The 16089-nt window shown below is 40.8% G+C and overlaps 1 protein-coding gene across 1 annotated transcript in view; it reads right to left on the bottom strand.

Moving 5' to 3' along the window:
- Nucleotides 1-6903: 6903 nt before the first annotated feature.
- Nucleotides 6904-16089, bottom strand: part of TRUB1 (TruB pseudouridine synthase family member 1) — a 30790-nt gene continuing 21604 nt past the window's right edge. Inside the window, exons 5-8 of the mRNA XM_035547873.2 lie at nucleotides 11410-11482; nucleotides 9997-10136; nucleotides 8803-8859; nucleotides 6904-7439 (exon numbers count right to left, since the gene is read on the bottom strand). Of these exons, the coding sequence (XP_035403766.1) occupies nucleotides 7225-7439; nucleotides 8803-8859; nucleotides 9997-10136; nucleotides 11410-11482 (485 nt within the window). The 3' untranslated portion in view covers nucleotides 6904-7224. The remainder of the gene's footprint in view (nucleotides 7440-8802; nucleotides 8860-9996; nucleotides 10137-11409; nucleotides 11483-16089) is intronic.

Consider the following 16089-nt stretch of genomic DNA (forward strand, 5'->3'; position numbering starts at 1 on the left):
CAGAACTGATAGAGTGAGCTCCTTCAGCAAAGGAGAGGTGGAAAGCTTCCTTTTGCCACAGAAAAATGGTGGGAGTTTTCCTCCTGTGATCCAATGGCAGGACACTCCTCTAAAAGGCGCACCTCCTCGGAAAGGCCGCCTGGGTTGGGGTCTCCTGGATCAGATGGCACATGCATGGGAAAGGCTGTCCTGCTGCCCTGCTGTCTTCCTCTGTGGTCATAAAACGTGCCCCGTCTCCAGGTGCATTTCACCTCCTCGAAACATATGAAAGTACTGCCTCCCCTGTGCCGTGATGGTTTATTTTGGGTAATTTCTGTACAATTTTTTGGATGACCAGCCTGGACTCAGTAATAGGAGGTGGGGGAGAGCGGGGACGAGTACTCTGTATTTCCTCTGATATAAAGGAATGGCTACAGACCAGCCAGGTTGTATGAACATGCTCTTCTTTCCAGTAATAACCAACATCTGCAACATAGCAGAGAACTGACAAAATTGATGCAGAGACACTGTACAGTTCAACAGAAGTTGCATGTTCCTAGCTCTAAAAACAAATCCCCAACACTCAACGAATACGTTTACCCATTCTGCACAGACTTTAATAGCACTCTCTAGAGAAATAAATACATTTCCTAGATAAACACAATTTTACAAGGTAACACTAATTCTATTCTGACATTTTTTTTCGCGTTTTTAAGTAGAAAATAGAACTGCTACATATTCATTAGATACAGAACAACTCTAAGTGATGTGCAACACCATTTACTCTTTTTTTCCCCCTATAAAAACTGTTTTTCAATCCATCAGTTTGCATTACTCAAAAAAAAAACTGAATAGGTGAAAATGAAATACATAAGGCCTTAATTCAGTGAGTAATAATTTACATAATTTACAACACGGCAGGAGTCCTCTTACCGAGGTCAAGAGAAATAAAGCCATGGTTTAAGTTAGCTATTTTCCTTATATACCTTGCTGTCATTTTCCACTGACTCTCGCCTGGAGGAAGTACTACTGGAACATCGCTGTTCCGTAGCCCATTCCCTTTGCTGGTGGTTAGCTGAGCAACACCACGAGATGTTTGGTCTTCTGCTTCGGTAGCCTCTGGTAAAGGTGCAGAACGCTGTGCCAGGAACTCGTGGCTAGTACATACAAAATTCAAGTCAGCAGTCACTCTGTGTATAAGCAGCAGCAGCAGCAGCTTGGTGAAACGAATCACCAAGGAATGCCCTTTGTCAAATTAGAGTTTAAAACTAAGAAGAAACTGTACACGAAGCAACACAGCACAGCAGCAGCTAGGTTTAATGAATTCCGGATAGCATTCTACTGAAAGAGCAATCTGCATAGCAAAGATTACAGAGCATTAATCCTATTTTCTATGTAAATTTAGTGTTTGTACACAATGTTCCATTTACGCCGTGAATGCATATTATGTACCTGCAGAACACGAAATGGTTTTGTTGACCCCTAGGAAAGCTAGTGGAAGCAAGTGACTTGATGTTGATATACCACTCACAGAAGAATCAGCTATGCTAAGGATTTATTGCAATTCAAAATAAACCAAACAAAAACAGTGAAATGTTACTGCCTTTTGAAGGGCGTCGTAGGAGACTATCTTTTCAACTACTGAAATGAAAATAAAGGTTTTTTTTCTCACATCAGGATACAGTAACAGCCTCTATTATGCATTTCTACATAAAAGCTTCTTAAGCCTCAAAATGATTTATTTAAGCTAATTATTTTATGTGCTTAAAGAAAAGCTAGTAAAAATTGCATCCTTTCTCTTTACCTTTCCTGCTTTACAATACTTAATGTATTTCCTTACATTATTACCTAAAATGAGCTCATCTGTTTCAAAATGTACCAACTGAAACGTGTATTTACCTCCTGCCATTCCTCTTCTAGACCCACCCCCCTTTTTAAACTATAAAACCGTGTTCTGAAGCCACTAAAAGTAGTCTGACATCTGTGAAATGATGTATTTTGTTTTTAATGCATGCACTCAGCTGCAGATCTGACTTCAAAGTACTTAATTCTGAAATATCAGAAATAATCCTATGCCCACAGAAAAAGCACTGAAGTATGCACGACTGTGTCTTATGAAAAGGGCAGTGCTAGGAATGGGTCAGATAAACCTCATTCTTTTCAGTTCTACTTTGTTACCAGTTTTCTTGTCCCCCCAGAAGCTACTTCTTGCTCCACATTTTCCCAATGCTCTCTTGTACCTGGAAAAGAATTCAAGAGTTTTAGGGTGAACTGTCTCAAACAGCAGGCGAGTCAATAGCATGCAAACCAGAAAGGCCAAGCACAGAGCTGTAGCCTAAGATGAATAAATCTGGTAAGAGGAAGGCTATTTTGTAGGCTAGAGAGACATTTGTGTGTTTATACTACAAATTCTATTGCCTCCTTTCTTCTCCCACTCACATTCAGTTACCAACTTCTGGGACAAACCACGTATGCCCTTCTCCAGCCCAGAGTGTGAGCACAGCATTGTTTCACTATCTATAACACACAGTGATATGGAAGTTAGGGAGAGGCAGCTCCTTTGACATGACCCCACTTCTTGGAGTGAGAGGTGAAGAGGGAGCAGGATTCAAGTCCAAGACATTCACACCCATAACAAAATCCTCAGGGGTTTCTCTTGCATCCATGCTAACAGTTGCTCTGAACCACTGCAGCATCTCTAAAATTTCTTCAAAAAGAGAATTGGAAAAAAATAAGGCTTCCTTAGTGCAACAGAGTCCTGTGTTCTTACTAAACATTTCTTATCTGAAAGCACCCGCCCCCACTTACCATCTTCTTGCTGTGCCCGCTGGACACCTGTATGAACCTAGCAGCTCTCAGAGACAGCAAGCAAAGATGTGCGGTCTCATCACACAGCGTGAAGACATAAGCATTCAGATAACCCTGCTTGTCTGACATGCTCTTAAGTACTGGTGATTTACTTAATCAAGTCTCACAAAGAGGCGAATTAAACCCCTGGCTATTAGAAACAATGACTGGTTTTTAATAGGGGCAGCAACTTCGCCTACAGGCTGGCTGAACCCATTCACTGCCTACACGGCTTCCCTCTGGCTGCATGTTGTCACACACTCACACGTCCACGTGCACGCTCCCTGTGTTTCTCTAAGGGCTTTTTAATAAAATGAATGCTGTTGCCAAGCGATTCCTTGGCTCTGCCAAGCAAACCAAGAATGACCCCAGCCATTAAGTTCTTAGAGCCATTCATGCTCAGAATAGCAACTTGACCATTTATTACACTGAAAATATAAAATCATAAGGTATCCCAAAATTTGGGGAGTTATTCCAAGTTGTTTGACTTTATTTTCTTCTAATAAACATACAAATCAAAAGCAGAACTGCAGGGTAAGATGCTAAATGCTTAGTTATTGATCAAGGCACTCTTAGAATATTTTGCTAATGGCTCAAGCTTGATGAATGTAAAAAAAAAAAAAGAACCTATTGATTTTACTTAAAAACATTTCAAAAGTGCTAAACATGCTGGCAGCAGAAACACATTATGAAATGCACAGAAAAACTACCATTTAAAGAAGGAAGAAGGAGACCCAGCCAGGCAGAGGCATTAGAAAGCGATAAGTTAGGAAGCCCCTGTCAATCTCATTGACCTAGCCCCAGCACTGGCAGCAGCACCAGGGCCAGAGGAAGGCAGCCTGCTGCTATGGGCTAGAGATCACGAGTGCAAATTCAGGATAACAATGTTCAAGTCAGAAAGCAGGACATGTTTTTCTAATAGGACTTCCCCCATGAACAATGCTCATTAAAATGACACAAATCTTTACGTCCGTGTCACTGACATATTTTAAGTGGTCACAGAGACACGTGCGTTTTATGGCCAGAAGAGCATAAAATTCCTATTAACCACCCTTTGTATCTAAACCACTCTCAGCTGGGCACTCGGTACTAACTTTTCTACTGGCCTCAGAAAAATTGCATGTTTCCTCTCACTCCAGATAGCCCCTAATTTTGAGATATGAACATCAGTAATCAAGATCCATGATTTACTTCTGAAAACAACTTAAGTTTTTCTGTGAATAAATCACAGTTCTGAAGTCTGGTATCTCAGAGACGTGCATATTACTAAGAAAAAAGAAGTTAAAATGAGAGATTATTTCCCTAGGTTCCCATGGGAACACAACACTTACTTCCAGATCTGGAAAGTTTCAAGACACTGGGTTATACACTCATTAAAACATACCAAAAAAAGGTACTCCTGTGTTTTTCAGTGGCTTCCTGGTTACTACTTACTGGGACTAATGACTTAGACGGAAGAGAGCCATTAAAGCACAGGGTTTCCTAGGAAAGAGTACATACATGAGGTGGAACACGTAGCAAAGACACTGGAAGAAGCTGGCTTCCGTCTGAATTTTTAAAAAGATAGCTCAACTGGTTAGGGCTGCCACTTACCTGTGGTCACAAACCAGGCTCTTACTGCACCATCTGTTCATGGCTTTATGCGCTCGTTACCTTCTAAGGACCGCTCTCTGATGTCTGCCATCATTTTTTATGCTATCCAGCCATTTACAGCTGCAACCAAGCATACTTCATACTCAACTTCTAAGTGAAATAGCTTCTGAAGTGCTGTACAACTTATCCGGAGAGAAGGTGTTCATTAATTTGAGATGCAGTTCATTAAAGAAAAAAAAGGTTGAGGTACAGCTGGTGAAATTCTCTCACTTTTCCTACAGATGAATAAAAGCAATGAGGGAAATTTTATTTGTAGACTGAAACTACCATCAATCTTTAATAACACTGTCTACACACCTCATGCAGATTCCTGAACATGCACAACTGTGTTCCTTTTCTCTCTATGCTTTCCATACATGTTAGGACTTGCAGCCTAAATCAGGAGCTCTTATATGGAATAGCACGAAAGCCATGGTGAGCATTAAACAAACTGCTGAGATCTGAAATGTGCTGGACACTTACAGCACTGTATACAAATGTATCCTGTTAGTAGAAGGATTTCTCAATTGCACTAATTTTTAAAGAAACAAATTCCTGTAGATGGAAGAAGTAGACTAATAGGATAATATCTACTGGCTATTCGTAAAAGTTCAGAAGGATAAATACAGAAAATGAGAAGTTATTCAATCTAGAAGACCACAGGGATATGGACAATAAGAGAAGGTGTGTTTCAATCAAAGACTTTGATCATCCAACATAATAAGTACATGGGAAAATAAAGTTTTCTGCTTTACTTCATTTCTTCAGAAAATAATCTTTCTTCTCTGTTCCTATCCGAAGTACCAAAAAGTACTCCTAAAAGAAACTAAAATCTCCCACTGTTCTCTTACAACACTTTTCTTCCATCTCCTAAATCATAATTTCTCAAAACAGTTACTTCATCCAGTCTGCATTTCCCTTAAGTTTTTGTCAGAATATATACAAAAGAAGAAAATTGTCTGTTTGCTGAACAATAAAATATAAACTCTATCCTCCCACAAAAAAAGAGGGGGAGGGCTTCATTAATCTTGCATATACTTCAGTTTCTTATTTTATAGAAAACAAATAAAAAATACAGCCGTCTGGAACGGCATCCTGCAGCAAGAAACTTCGGGATATTTATTTCTTTTCTGAAACTGAAAGCAAAGTTGGAACTTGATCATTTCACATAATACCAGCACACAGAGCAAGCTGCTTTACATAAGGTGCAGATAAAGACATAAAATGCAGGGTGTGGAGATTCTAACTGGGAATAAAACGCAACTTCTTTCCAACAATAGATGTAATTAGCTAGCAAGATAACTTACCAGGGAAAGGAGCAAGGCAATTAACAAGGAGTCATTAAATCAAATTTTCATGTCTGTGTAAAAGATACACCCAACAAGATCTAACCACAGCCTGTTGGCTTCACAGCATTAAGTCACTCAGAGTAAGAGAACTGAGCCTCTGTACTCCAGAACTACAAACTGAAGGCGTAGGAGTGGTACAAAGCCACAGCAGCCCACCTGTCCAGCAGCAGCGTAGAACAGCAGCCAGTCCATTCCTCTTTGATGACATTCCAGTGACACTTTCGAACGCAGGGCTTTCTCTCAGATATTACTCACATCTTTAAACTATTCCTCTTGTTCCACGTTATGACAAGAGGCAAGTAGACTGCTACTAACTTGTTGATTGGGGACACATATGGTAGTCCTCCTAGTCCATTACACAGATGGAATCCACCAGGGTGCTTTTTACCACTCTCAAATACCACTGTCTTTTAATCATTTTGGAAACCTCAAGGGAAGCAGTGGTGAGAAATAATCAGTGCAATCAGATTCTGTTGAACAAATGAACTGCGGAACAGGCCCTCACTGCCCCACTGAGCTAAAATGGTTTCAGTAAAGATCCTTCATGGTGGGTCCCGCTATTGCCCACCCAACTTCTGGTCAGCACCAAACCAGTCAGACCCCAGAAGCACAGCAGCACCTGATCCACAGGAGACAGCTCAAGCAATACAAGCAATACACAGTAGAGGTAAATTCCACAAGCCTGATGAGGACATAACAGGTAGCTACACTTTAAATGATAGACCGTCACCAGTTAGGACGGGATATACACACCTGTAATGAGGACCGCATCTTTCATAGCACCAGTTACCAGTTACTTTTATGGACTCTTTAAACTTGTAAACTACTCACACTGCTATATCAGACCTAACCTAAAACATCAGCATCTAGGTTTAATGCATGCTGGGTAACATTTGACTGAAAGAACAATCAGCATAGCAGAAACTGCCGTAAGTGGGCACTTCCTGAAATGGATTTCAAGAAAACAAATCGTCACTCCACATTCTTCTACCCTTTAAGCTATCAAAGTCTTATCACCATGGTATTTCAGCGTTTGATTAGCAGCTGTAAAGGAGGAAAAAAGAAAAAGATTTTTCTTTGGACCACATTTAGCAAATCCTAAGGACATATATTTTTTTTATTGAGGAATTATTAACAACCGCTATATTACACCCCATAGGTTCTTTAAAAGTTTATGAAGACTTGACATCAGTGGCAGACCAATTTACAGCATGTTACAAGGGAAATAAACAGATCAGAAAACAGCAAGCACTGAATATTTTCAGTGAACGTTCTAGCCCCAGAAAACAAAAGAACCATTTTTCTTGCACTGCAGTTTGTCCCAATACAGACCTGTAAATTTACACAAAAGGCAAGACAATCCCAATCCAATCTTAAAATGTCTCAATCATTCAGTCTTTTTCCTTGACCTAACTTATCACTTATCTTCACAGCTCACAGCAGTTTCTCCAGGATGCTCTGTCTTAAATTTTTTATGAGATGGTTCTCCTGGGAGAAGAGACATGCAATGCTCTAAAGATCGCGCAATTTCATCAATTGTCCATTTGTCTTCATGAAGTGCATGCTCCTCTAGCGTAAATGGCCCGTGTTTGGTTCGGGTCAGCTCTTGCATGCTGGCACAGGTAGACAGTTCTACAGTACAGGAGAAAAGAGACTTTAGAAGAAGTGCATGGTCAAATTTAACTATTTGCAACTCGCTTAAAAAGTATTTTTATATGTAGCCTTCTACATTATTCTGCTTAGTTTGAAAAGGTAGTTCATGAAGATTCAACACTCATTTACATCTTCTTAAGTCTGAGACAAGGAATTCCTTTGATTTCAACAGATCTCCACTGCAGTAAGAGTTCAAAATCTGACAGAAAGTTGTCAGGAGGTTTTCCAGATTTAAATCGGAATGATGAGAGAGAAATAATGACATAAAATAAAAGCAGAACATTCTGTATTCAAGTGACTTAGAAGACCATGTGCTATTTTCCATGTTTTTGGAAAAGCATTTGTCCGTGCTTTTCAACATTTTTATCCTGTGCCACTCATCAGGATAATATAAAATAACGAAAAATTCAAAATATAAACACATGCTATGATGGGTTAAATACAAGTAGGACAGAATTACATAATGAGCGGTTACAAAAGATAACCCCTTTTGTTTGTCAGCAACTGGAACTGACTTGAAAGTGCACAGGTGTACTAAAATATTCTTGCCCATACTTGCAGATGCAGGAGGATTTTTACTGCATTTCATACTCTGAAAAAGAGCCAGCTGGGTAGAGACTTTATCTCGGTTTGTCTTTAAAGGACTGAACACAACTCAGTATGCTCAGAAGACTGCAATAGGAGAATCTCTGACTTGCCTAAGTACAAATAACAACATTGAAATTCATAGAGCTCTCCCACATCACTTGGTTTCTTGATCTGCAAATGTATCACTTAAAAAAAAATGAAATGGACTATCTGTTCTCCATCATGCAGTCTGATAGATATACGGCACAAGACAAATAACCCTGTGGGAAAGCAACACCATTCACAGTAAAAGGAAAAGAGAAAGAAAACACTAGAAAAATCATCACAAATGAAGAAGTCTTTCCAGGAGATAGGGTTTATTATGTGCATGGTAATGTTCTGTGCAATCTGTTTTCAAAATGTGATGAATAATGTTTAAAAAGACAGTATCCTTCTTCTCACCCTTAATCTGACTTAGCTTTAACATATGGAGGAGAGAAAAAAAAATCCCACCTTGCCTTGCATTTTCTTGCTCAGTGCTATTCCTTGCTCCATTTTTATCCCCCAGCCCCCAGGGTCCTCCAGCAATTATTTAGCCTTTATTCCCTCATGCTCCCAAGGAAAATACCCTAGTATATAAAAGCAAGTGCTAGCAGTACCAATCTGCAAAATAGCACGTAAGTCTGGTGGCCGGACATATAAAAAATGGCAAGATTTTTCTATAAACAGACACTTTCATTCCTTACACCATCACTTTTTCTTTTTTCATGCCTACCTTTGCCAATGTCGCTGACCAGGCTCCTGACATAAAAGCCACCGCCGCATTCAACATCTGCAATGTTAATAATGACATGGTAAACTGCCAGTACAATGTGAAATCTACTTTACATAGAGACCATACTCCCAAACAAATGTAAAAATGCACTAAGCAAACAACCCAGTGATAAAATATTTATAGGATGCAACATCAATTATTCATCCTGTAACATATGTGCGGGTGAGATTGCTAAACCAAGACAGGAGGGAAGGCAAATACAATGGCAACCGGACTAACTCACTAGAAATTAAGTACTTGCTGTGGTATGTTAAAAAATGCTTCAGTTTTATTCATTTTAAAGGTTTCAGATGGTTGTTTTGTATTTCTAATGATGACACCAAATTATTTCAAGAATAGCCTAAACTGACTATCAATGTTTTTTTTTAAGATACTGCACACCAGCAGCTCCAATAAAAGCTGCTGACATTTTAAAAGTCACCTGTAACTTTCCCTGCTCTCTCAACCCTTCCCTTCCCCCTCTGCCAGTGATCAGTTGCTAGTCACCCAACCATAAAGTAAGGCCCAAAGTACCACAGCACCGAGTTCTGTGGTTCATACCTGCTCATCATATAACATCCGGCCCATCAGAGGACTACAGGTCAACCAGGTAGTTGCCCAATGCAAAAGATTATCCAACCTTCACCTGCATCAAATATTTACAACAGTATCTTTGGTTTATTTATTAAGGTGCTTCTTAATGTACTACCCATGCTTTTTTATGTATGACAGAAGGGTGAGATCCTGTGTCTGCAACCTAGAAAGAGGTCTGACAGTAACTGATGGTGGCCCTTGATGAACTGAGATGCCAGCAGTCTGGGCACAGGGGCAAAGGAATGAGTCAGGTGAAGTAAGGAGACCTGAGAAAGGAGTAGTGAGCTGGAGGCTGCGAAATCATGGACAGATGCAAGTAATCTCCTGGCCAGCCTCTCAGAATTTTCCCTCACAGAAAAGATTACATATAATCAGCTTAACTTAAAACCAAAATATGGTGCTTTTACTGCAAAGTGAAAGTCTGTGCACACAGGCTCACACTAAAATAAGTAGCTGAGGGAAATTAAACCCATTTCAATATCTTAGTCTCATTCTGAGTGTAAATAAGCACTAACAAACAAACTGGGAGCATCACCCTATATAATAATCTTTGGCCTTTACCCAGTGTGAACAGTGGTGGCTGGAACTGTTGGAGAGAGAGGCTGTACACTCTTACTGGCCGAGCTGGCTTTGCTTCAACTGCTTCTCCTCTCTTCACCAGAGTTGATAGCCTTTCTCCATCCTTCTTCAAAGCAGAATAGCTGATCAGATAGAGCATGAAAATGTGTTACACTGTTGTAACAGAACAAGCTTCCCATCCTCCAGATCCTGTTAATATTGTACAACAGCATACATTTTACCCTTCTAATCCTCTCCAAATGCTCATGTACAAAAAAAATAAAACCTAGCAAGCGCTTCTGAAATCTCCTGGACACAGAATAATCTCCTTCACCAGTAGCTATGTAAACTGGAAAACAAGAGACGGTCCTCAATTTACCTCTTGCTTCACGGATTTAAAAGTGTTTCATCACTTAATTTGTAGTTTATGAAAACTAAGGGTTTCTACAAAGGGTACAATACTTGCAGCAGCCTCTAACATTCTGCCCCTCAGAAGGCTGCAGGACACGCTCTGTTTCAGTACTGTGGTGGGGTGAGCACTGGGCATAGCTCGGGCAATGCCTGTAATTCTGCCTTGCACCTTTACTCTACTGAGACCAGGGTCTTCCCTGAACAGCAGCTGCCAAGTTACAGAGCCTTGTTCCAGGGTGTTTAGGACCACTGTGGAATTTAACAGAAAATAAATAAAGAATTCAGTGATAACATGAAACTTCATCAAAGTTCCAACTCTGGCCCTGAAAAAAAGACGACTATAGAAAAATCAAGAAAGATCTTGCTCAAATTACCAGAGGGTAATTTGAAAAGGTCACACAAGCAGAACACCTACTGGATGGCTGACCTTACAGGGCTCACAGCGGAACCACAGTAACCGATCCATTGCAAATGCAAAGGAAAGCATGTTAGCTTAAATCACCAGAAAAGCCATCTGTCACAAGCTAAGCACTTGCATATTGCCAGTTACCATGGCTCACCTGACTGGAAGAAATTTGTTAAGCTATGGAAGCTTAAATCACTAACAATTTATTCATACTCTAAGTTTCCAGAAAACTAATTTGCAGGCATTAAAGGAACTTCCGTGCTGATGTCATTAAGCCTCCCCCTACCCCATAAATAAAATTAAAGTCTTGAGGCTTTCCCTTTTAATTGTAAGACAGGACAGAACAATCCAAGCCCTGCAAAAACTGCTTAAGACTGCTACTCTATATTTACCAACAGAACAGGCTCCAGGTCACCATTTGTGCTTGATATTCAAATCAGCATGACCTGCAGTTCCAAATGTTAAACTCCTAGGTCTGCCTTGCTTCTACCCTGTTGCCACAACGCGTTCTTTTTTTATTTCTGACAGAACTGACTCCTGTTGGCAAGTCCTGACAGCTGAACACCGCTCCTGAGAGTTCTGAATGCTGTGGAACTTACAGCGGAGGAACCTGCATTATGTCCCCTGTGAACTTCAGCAGCACATTTTCAAGATCTCTTTTTGTTACCTGGTCTGTAGAAAGAAAACAAGTATGTTAGCATCGGTTATTCACATGGCACCAATGGAACTGATCACGTTCTGCAAACAGATACAAAGAAGTGGTCCCTCTTGTCTGAATTTAGATTGGATGAAAAATGCCAAAGATAAAAAACAGAATGTAGGTAGGAGTGTGAATTATCACAAGAAGAATGGAACAAACAGTCCAAGGTGATTAAGACAGTCTGGACGCTTTCAGAAGGGCACAAGTCCCTACACACACAGTTCTGCTTTGCAACTTTTCCTCCCTCAGGACTACGAATTCATTTTTCTTGGAAACTAGGCAAAACTACAAAACTTGTCCTATTCTAATCTGTGTTAAAGGACTAAGAAGAATAAAATGCTCATCTAACATTGACAACTACTCTTAAAAGTACATAACTGTACTCATGGGAAAATTCCAACAGGTTACTAGTGAAAAAACACTGCAATTTTTATTTTTTTTCCCAGTGAAGAAAGACTGTATCTGGAACAACATACTAAATTCCTCCATCACACATCTAACCTGCAGATGCTCACAAAGGTATGGTTACATACTAAGTAAGGCAATTTTACTGAAGAAATCCTGTAAAAGAAAGTAACTGCTTCAGGAAATCTACTCTCTTGAGTACACCTACGTACCCCTCCCGCCTTTGTTAGAAGGCTATAACTGAAGTAGTTGGTTGCACTGGTCCTTTGAAATACTATTCGATAGAGATGACATTCATAATTAATTTGTTTAGAGTACAAAAGATCTGTAGCCAAAATGCCCTTCAGTAACTGTCTAGTCATGTGCCTCCTAAGTTATATTCTAGTGGCAGACTTGGCAGTGCTAGGCTAATGGCTAGACTCGATGATCTTGGAGGTCTTTTCCAACCTAAGTGATTCGGTAATTCTATGATATTAGAGTCACATGAAGTCAACAGCATCCTTGAGCATAAATAAAATTAAATTATTTATTGCCCCTTCATTATGTTTTGGAGAAGACCTGTGCTTTCAGCCTTTACAAAACAGCTGTACTTCATGCTGTAAGTAAAAAGAAAGAGTTTTCTTTCCACTGCAACTTCTGAAGATGGCAATATGGCATCTCATTTTGGCCAAGCACATTTTGCAGCCTTAGGAGCACATGCTGCCCAGAAGAGTTATTAACTGCAAGGTTGGAAGGCACACGGGTCAGTCAGGGATACTGAGAAAGAACAATGCACAGCAGAACATGGGGAAGGAATGACAAAATTGTTTGCACAGTAAGTCTGGATCATCTTCTGAAGAGGTTCTTACATGATTGTTTAAATCCGATAGCATTGCTGTAGTTTAGCAGTGCATCACATCAAAATTACACAGAAAAGTTAGCTTGACTCAACTCCATGCCTGTGATCCTGTCTGCCTTCTTGCAAAACCCAGGCTGTTTCAGGGTAGAATTTAGTATTTAATATCTAAGGAAAAAAAAAAATCCCCATGTGAGGAATGATGCATTAAGCCATTAACAAAGCTGTGCAGCGTGTTATCAAAGTAAATATTTATAGATGAGTTTGCTAAGATACAGAATAAATCATATTTGTCTTCTGTGATGCATCATAGCACAATCTGGTCAGTATTAAATTCTGAAAATCCCAAAACATGCTTCTTTTTTTTTCTCCTTTTTTTTTTTTTCCTTCCAGCATGCACTGCCTTTGTGTTAATGGGCTGTACTGGATTCTTGCTCTTTCCTACAGCAATCTGTTGCAGCTTTCGCCCAGCTCTCTGATGAAGAAGAATGCCCCATTAATCCAGTCCCAAACAAACACTTTCACTATGTCTAAATTATATATTTGTCCCAGGCACCAGGCTGGACTCGTGTTTCCGCAGAGCACACAGCCCTTCGCTGCCGTTCAGCTCCCCCTGTCGCTGCACCCACCGTGCAGGACCGCGGCCCTGCCCAGCAGAACCATCTCCCTTCTGGCCCCATGCCCACAGGTCTCCCTCCCCTGGCTGTGGGCTCGGGTTTAGTAGGTTAACAGCCTGTCTTGGCAGCGAGTTTAGAGCACCATTTGGACGCAGCATTGCTCCATGAAGCAGGGAATATGAACAGGTTCATAACGGCTACGTAGTTTCAACTGCTCCAAAACGTTCTCTCCCCATTCTCCACTCCCTGAGAGTAAGCGGCAGAGAGGTTTCTGCAGGACTTGTCACAGATCCCAATCACCCTTGCTACCAAGAACTAGCCCCCTCTCCTCAGTAACCCAATTGCAAATGCTAGGTTTTGCTAGAAGCTGGGCTTAAACTGCATCTCTCTGCCCTTTCAGGGACAGACTGCTGCCCTGTTTCGCAATGACTCCAGTCCGGGCTGTCTAGGTTTGGCCCAAGGGATAACCGCATCCTCACCCCAGGAGTAAAGACAGCCCTAGCTTCGAACAAGATGACTGGGGCTGCTCTGTGTACATGCTATTTGAAATACCTTTATTTGACGCTGTTTTCTAAATTTCTTCGTACGCCCTTAGACTGACTGTGGGTTCTATGATGTCTGCACAGGCCGCGCTTCTTCCAGCGCGACCGCTCCCTACGATTCTACCAGCATCCCAAAGCACCCAAGACTTCTCGTCCTGAAGGCTTCTAAAAACATTTAGAATAATGTTTTCATCAGAATAATGTTTTCAGCTTCTAATATAAACATTTTCAACACTTCTACTTCTGAACACTGATAACTGTTGACCCATTTTCCTGCTGTAATCATAAAGGAAGCTAAACAAGTTACCAAACCAAAAGGCGCCGGCTGTGCCACAACTTCAAAAAGCCTCCACTGAAGGGTGATCTTGCCCTGTGCTTGCTAACAAGTGATACCAGAACAGAACACAAGACCACAATAATTAACTGTGACAGTCCAAAGGAACTACAGCAAGTGGCCTCAGCTCAGTCTGGCAGCAATTGCCTGCAAACAGACAAGCAGAACGCTGAAAGGACTACATTTATTTATTTATTTATAAATTATTCAGGTAGCTCTATTAAACACATTTTAGCAGAATCAGCAGAAACTTGTAGAAAACCCTGAGAAATTCTGTTCTCCATGTCTGGATGCAGTCTCTGAGCAGCTGGGAGGAAGTGGGTTTCAGAATGCACATTCCTGTGCGTAGTTACAGAAGGGCTGCAAGTGTTAATGTTCTCAGAAAGCTTCAGAGGAACATTAAATCCTCAGTGCTTCCAAAGTCAGCATCCAATAGCCTGGGAGCTGTATGAAGCCCTAAGTAAATCTCATGTGGAAATACAAGTTCTTTTTCTGCTAAGGAAGAAACAAAAACTCTCGGAGGTTCAGGAGGGGTTAAACCCAAGCAGTTCTCTTCAACACATCCTTTGGTTGTGAGCAAGGGTAATTCACAACAGTTTGCTTTCCAAAGTGCTGTCCAGAGACACCTTGAGGACTAAAACGTAACACTTTCTTACAGCAGGCAACTTTGTTCAGGCACTTTACTCTTGGGGTCCAGTGGAGTCATTCAGAGGAGTTTTAAACATCTTGCAGGCTGCTTTACTGCCCTCTCCCTGCATTAAGTCCCAGCCCCGGATTCTGCTGGTACAGCAGGATTGGTATTCCCTAGCAGATGCTCACCATCTCCCAGAATCCCTCTAGGTGTCAAGGAAAGCTGAAATTCGTTTCAAATACCTGCTGTGTATGTTCCTGGAGTAGCAATTAAGATTAGGAATTGGTGTGCCACCCAGAAAGCCAAGCTGCTTTGGAAAAGGCACTGGTTAAGAACAGAAATACCTGCTCTATGGAAGATGAGGTAGGAAGAAAATATAAAATACGCAGGTAGCATGCAGAAAAAGAAGGAGTACACATTCTCTATTCCTTCTTTATGAAGAATTCAATTCTGATTTGCAGACATATTGAAAGTAACTAAGGCCAATTTGACAAGAAACCCTTTCAGCAGTCAGCTTCAGCAAAAGGAAGCTTTGTCCCCTACCCAGTACTACGCTGCCCCAGCAACGCCAATACTTCCCTTCATGAAACTGCATGATGAGATGGATCATGGGATTGATCTCAGTTTTAAAAGGATAAGCACCTCAAAAAAGTGGTTATTTTTAACCCAAATCAGTTCCCCAAGCTTACTTGCCATACAGTATAACAAACCTAAACCACCCTAACAGAGGAGGTGGTGCAGAGGTAGGAAACTACTGTAGCAGAAGCTGTCAGTGGAAGAAATGCTCATGAAAACACTGTGAATTCTGTCTGCCATAAGCAATACACAATTAAAAAGCAAGACTACAGTTTCATGAAACTTATTTTTTAAATCAACTATGGGAATTTCATCTATTTGAAATGAACACTCACTGCAGCCACAGCATTCCACACTGACAGGTATATAAAGACTAGGGAATCGTCCACCAGCATCACCAAATGTTGGCTATTAGCAGCTCAAATACCACGCAGATGCTTAGTCCTTTAGAAGCTTAGAGAGAAACTTAGAGCTAGATCCCGAGGCAGAAGCAAATGATTCAACATCTCTGACTAGCACTGCCTAGTAAATAACACAATTTAGAATGATCTATCGGGTTAAAGGTGGACAAGAAACTCATACTTGCCTACCTCATGCAAAAAGAAAGACTACAAAAGAAAGGAGGCTGGGGGTGAGGAG

Source organism: Cygnus atratus, chromosome 7, assembly GCF_013377495.2.
Source record: "Cygnus atratus isolate AKBS03 ecotype Queensland, Australia chromosome 7, CAtr_DNAZoo_HiC_assembly, whole genome shotgun sequence".
NCBI classification, from domain to species: domain Eukaryota; kingdom Metazoa; phylum Chordata; class Aves; order Anseriformes; family Anatidae; genus Cygnus; species Cygnus atratus.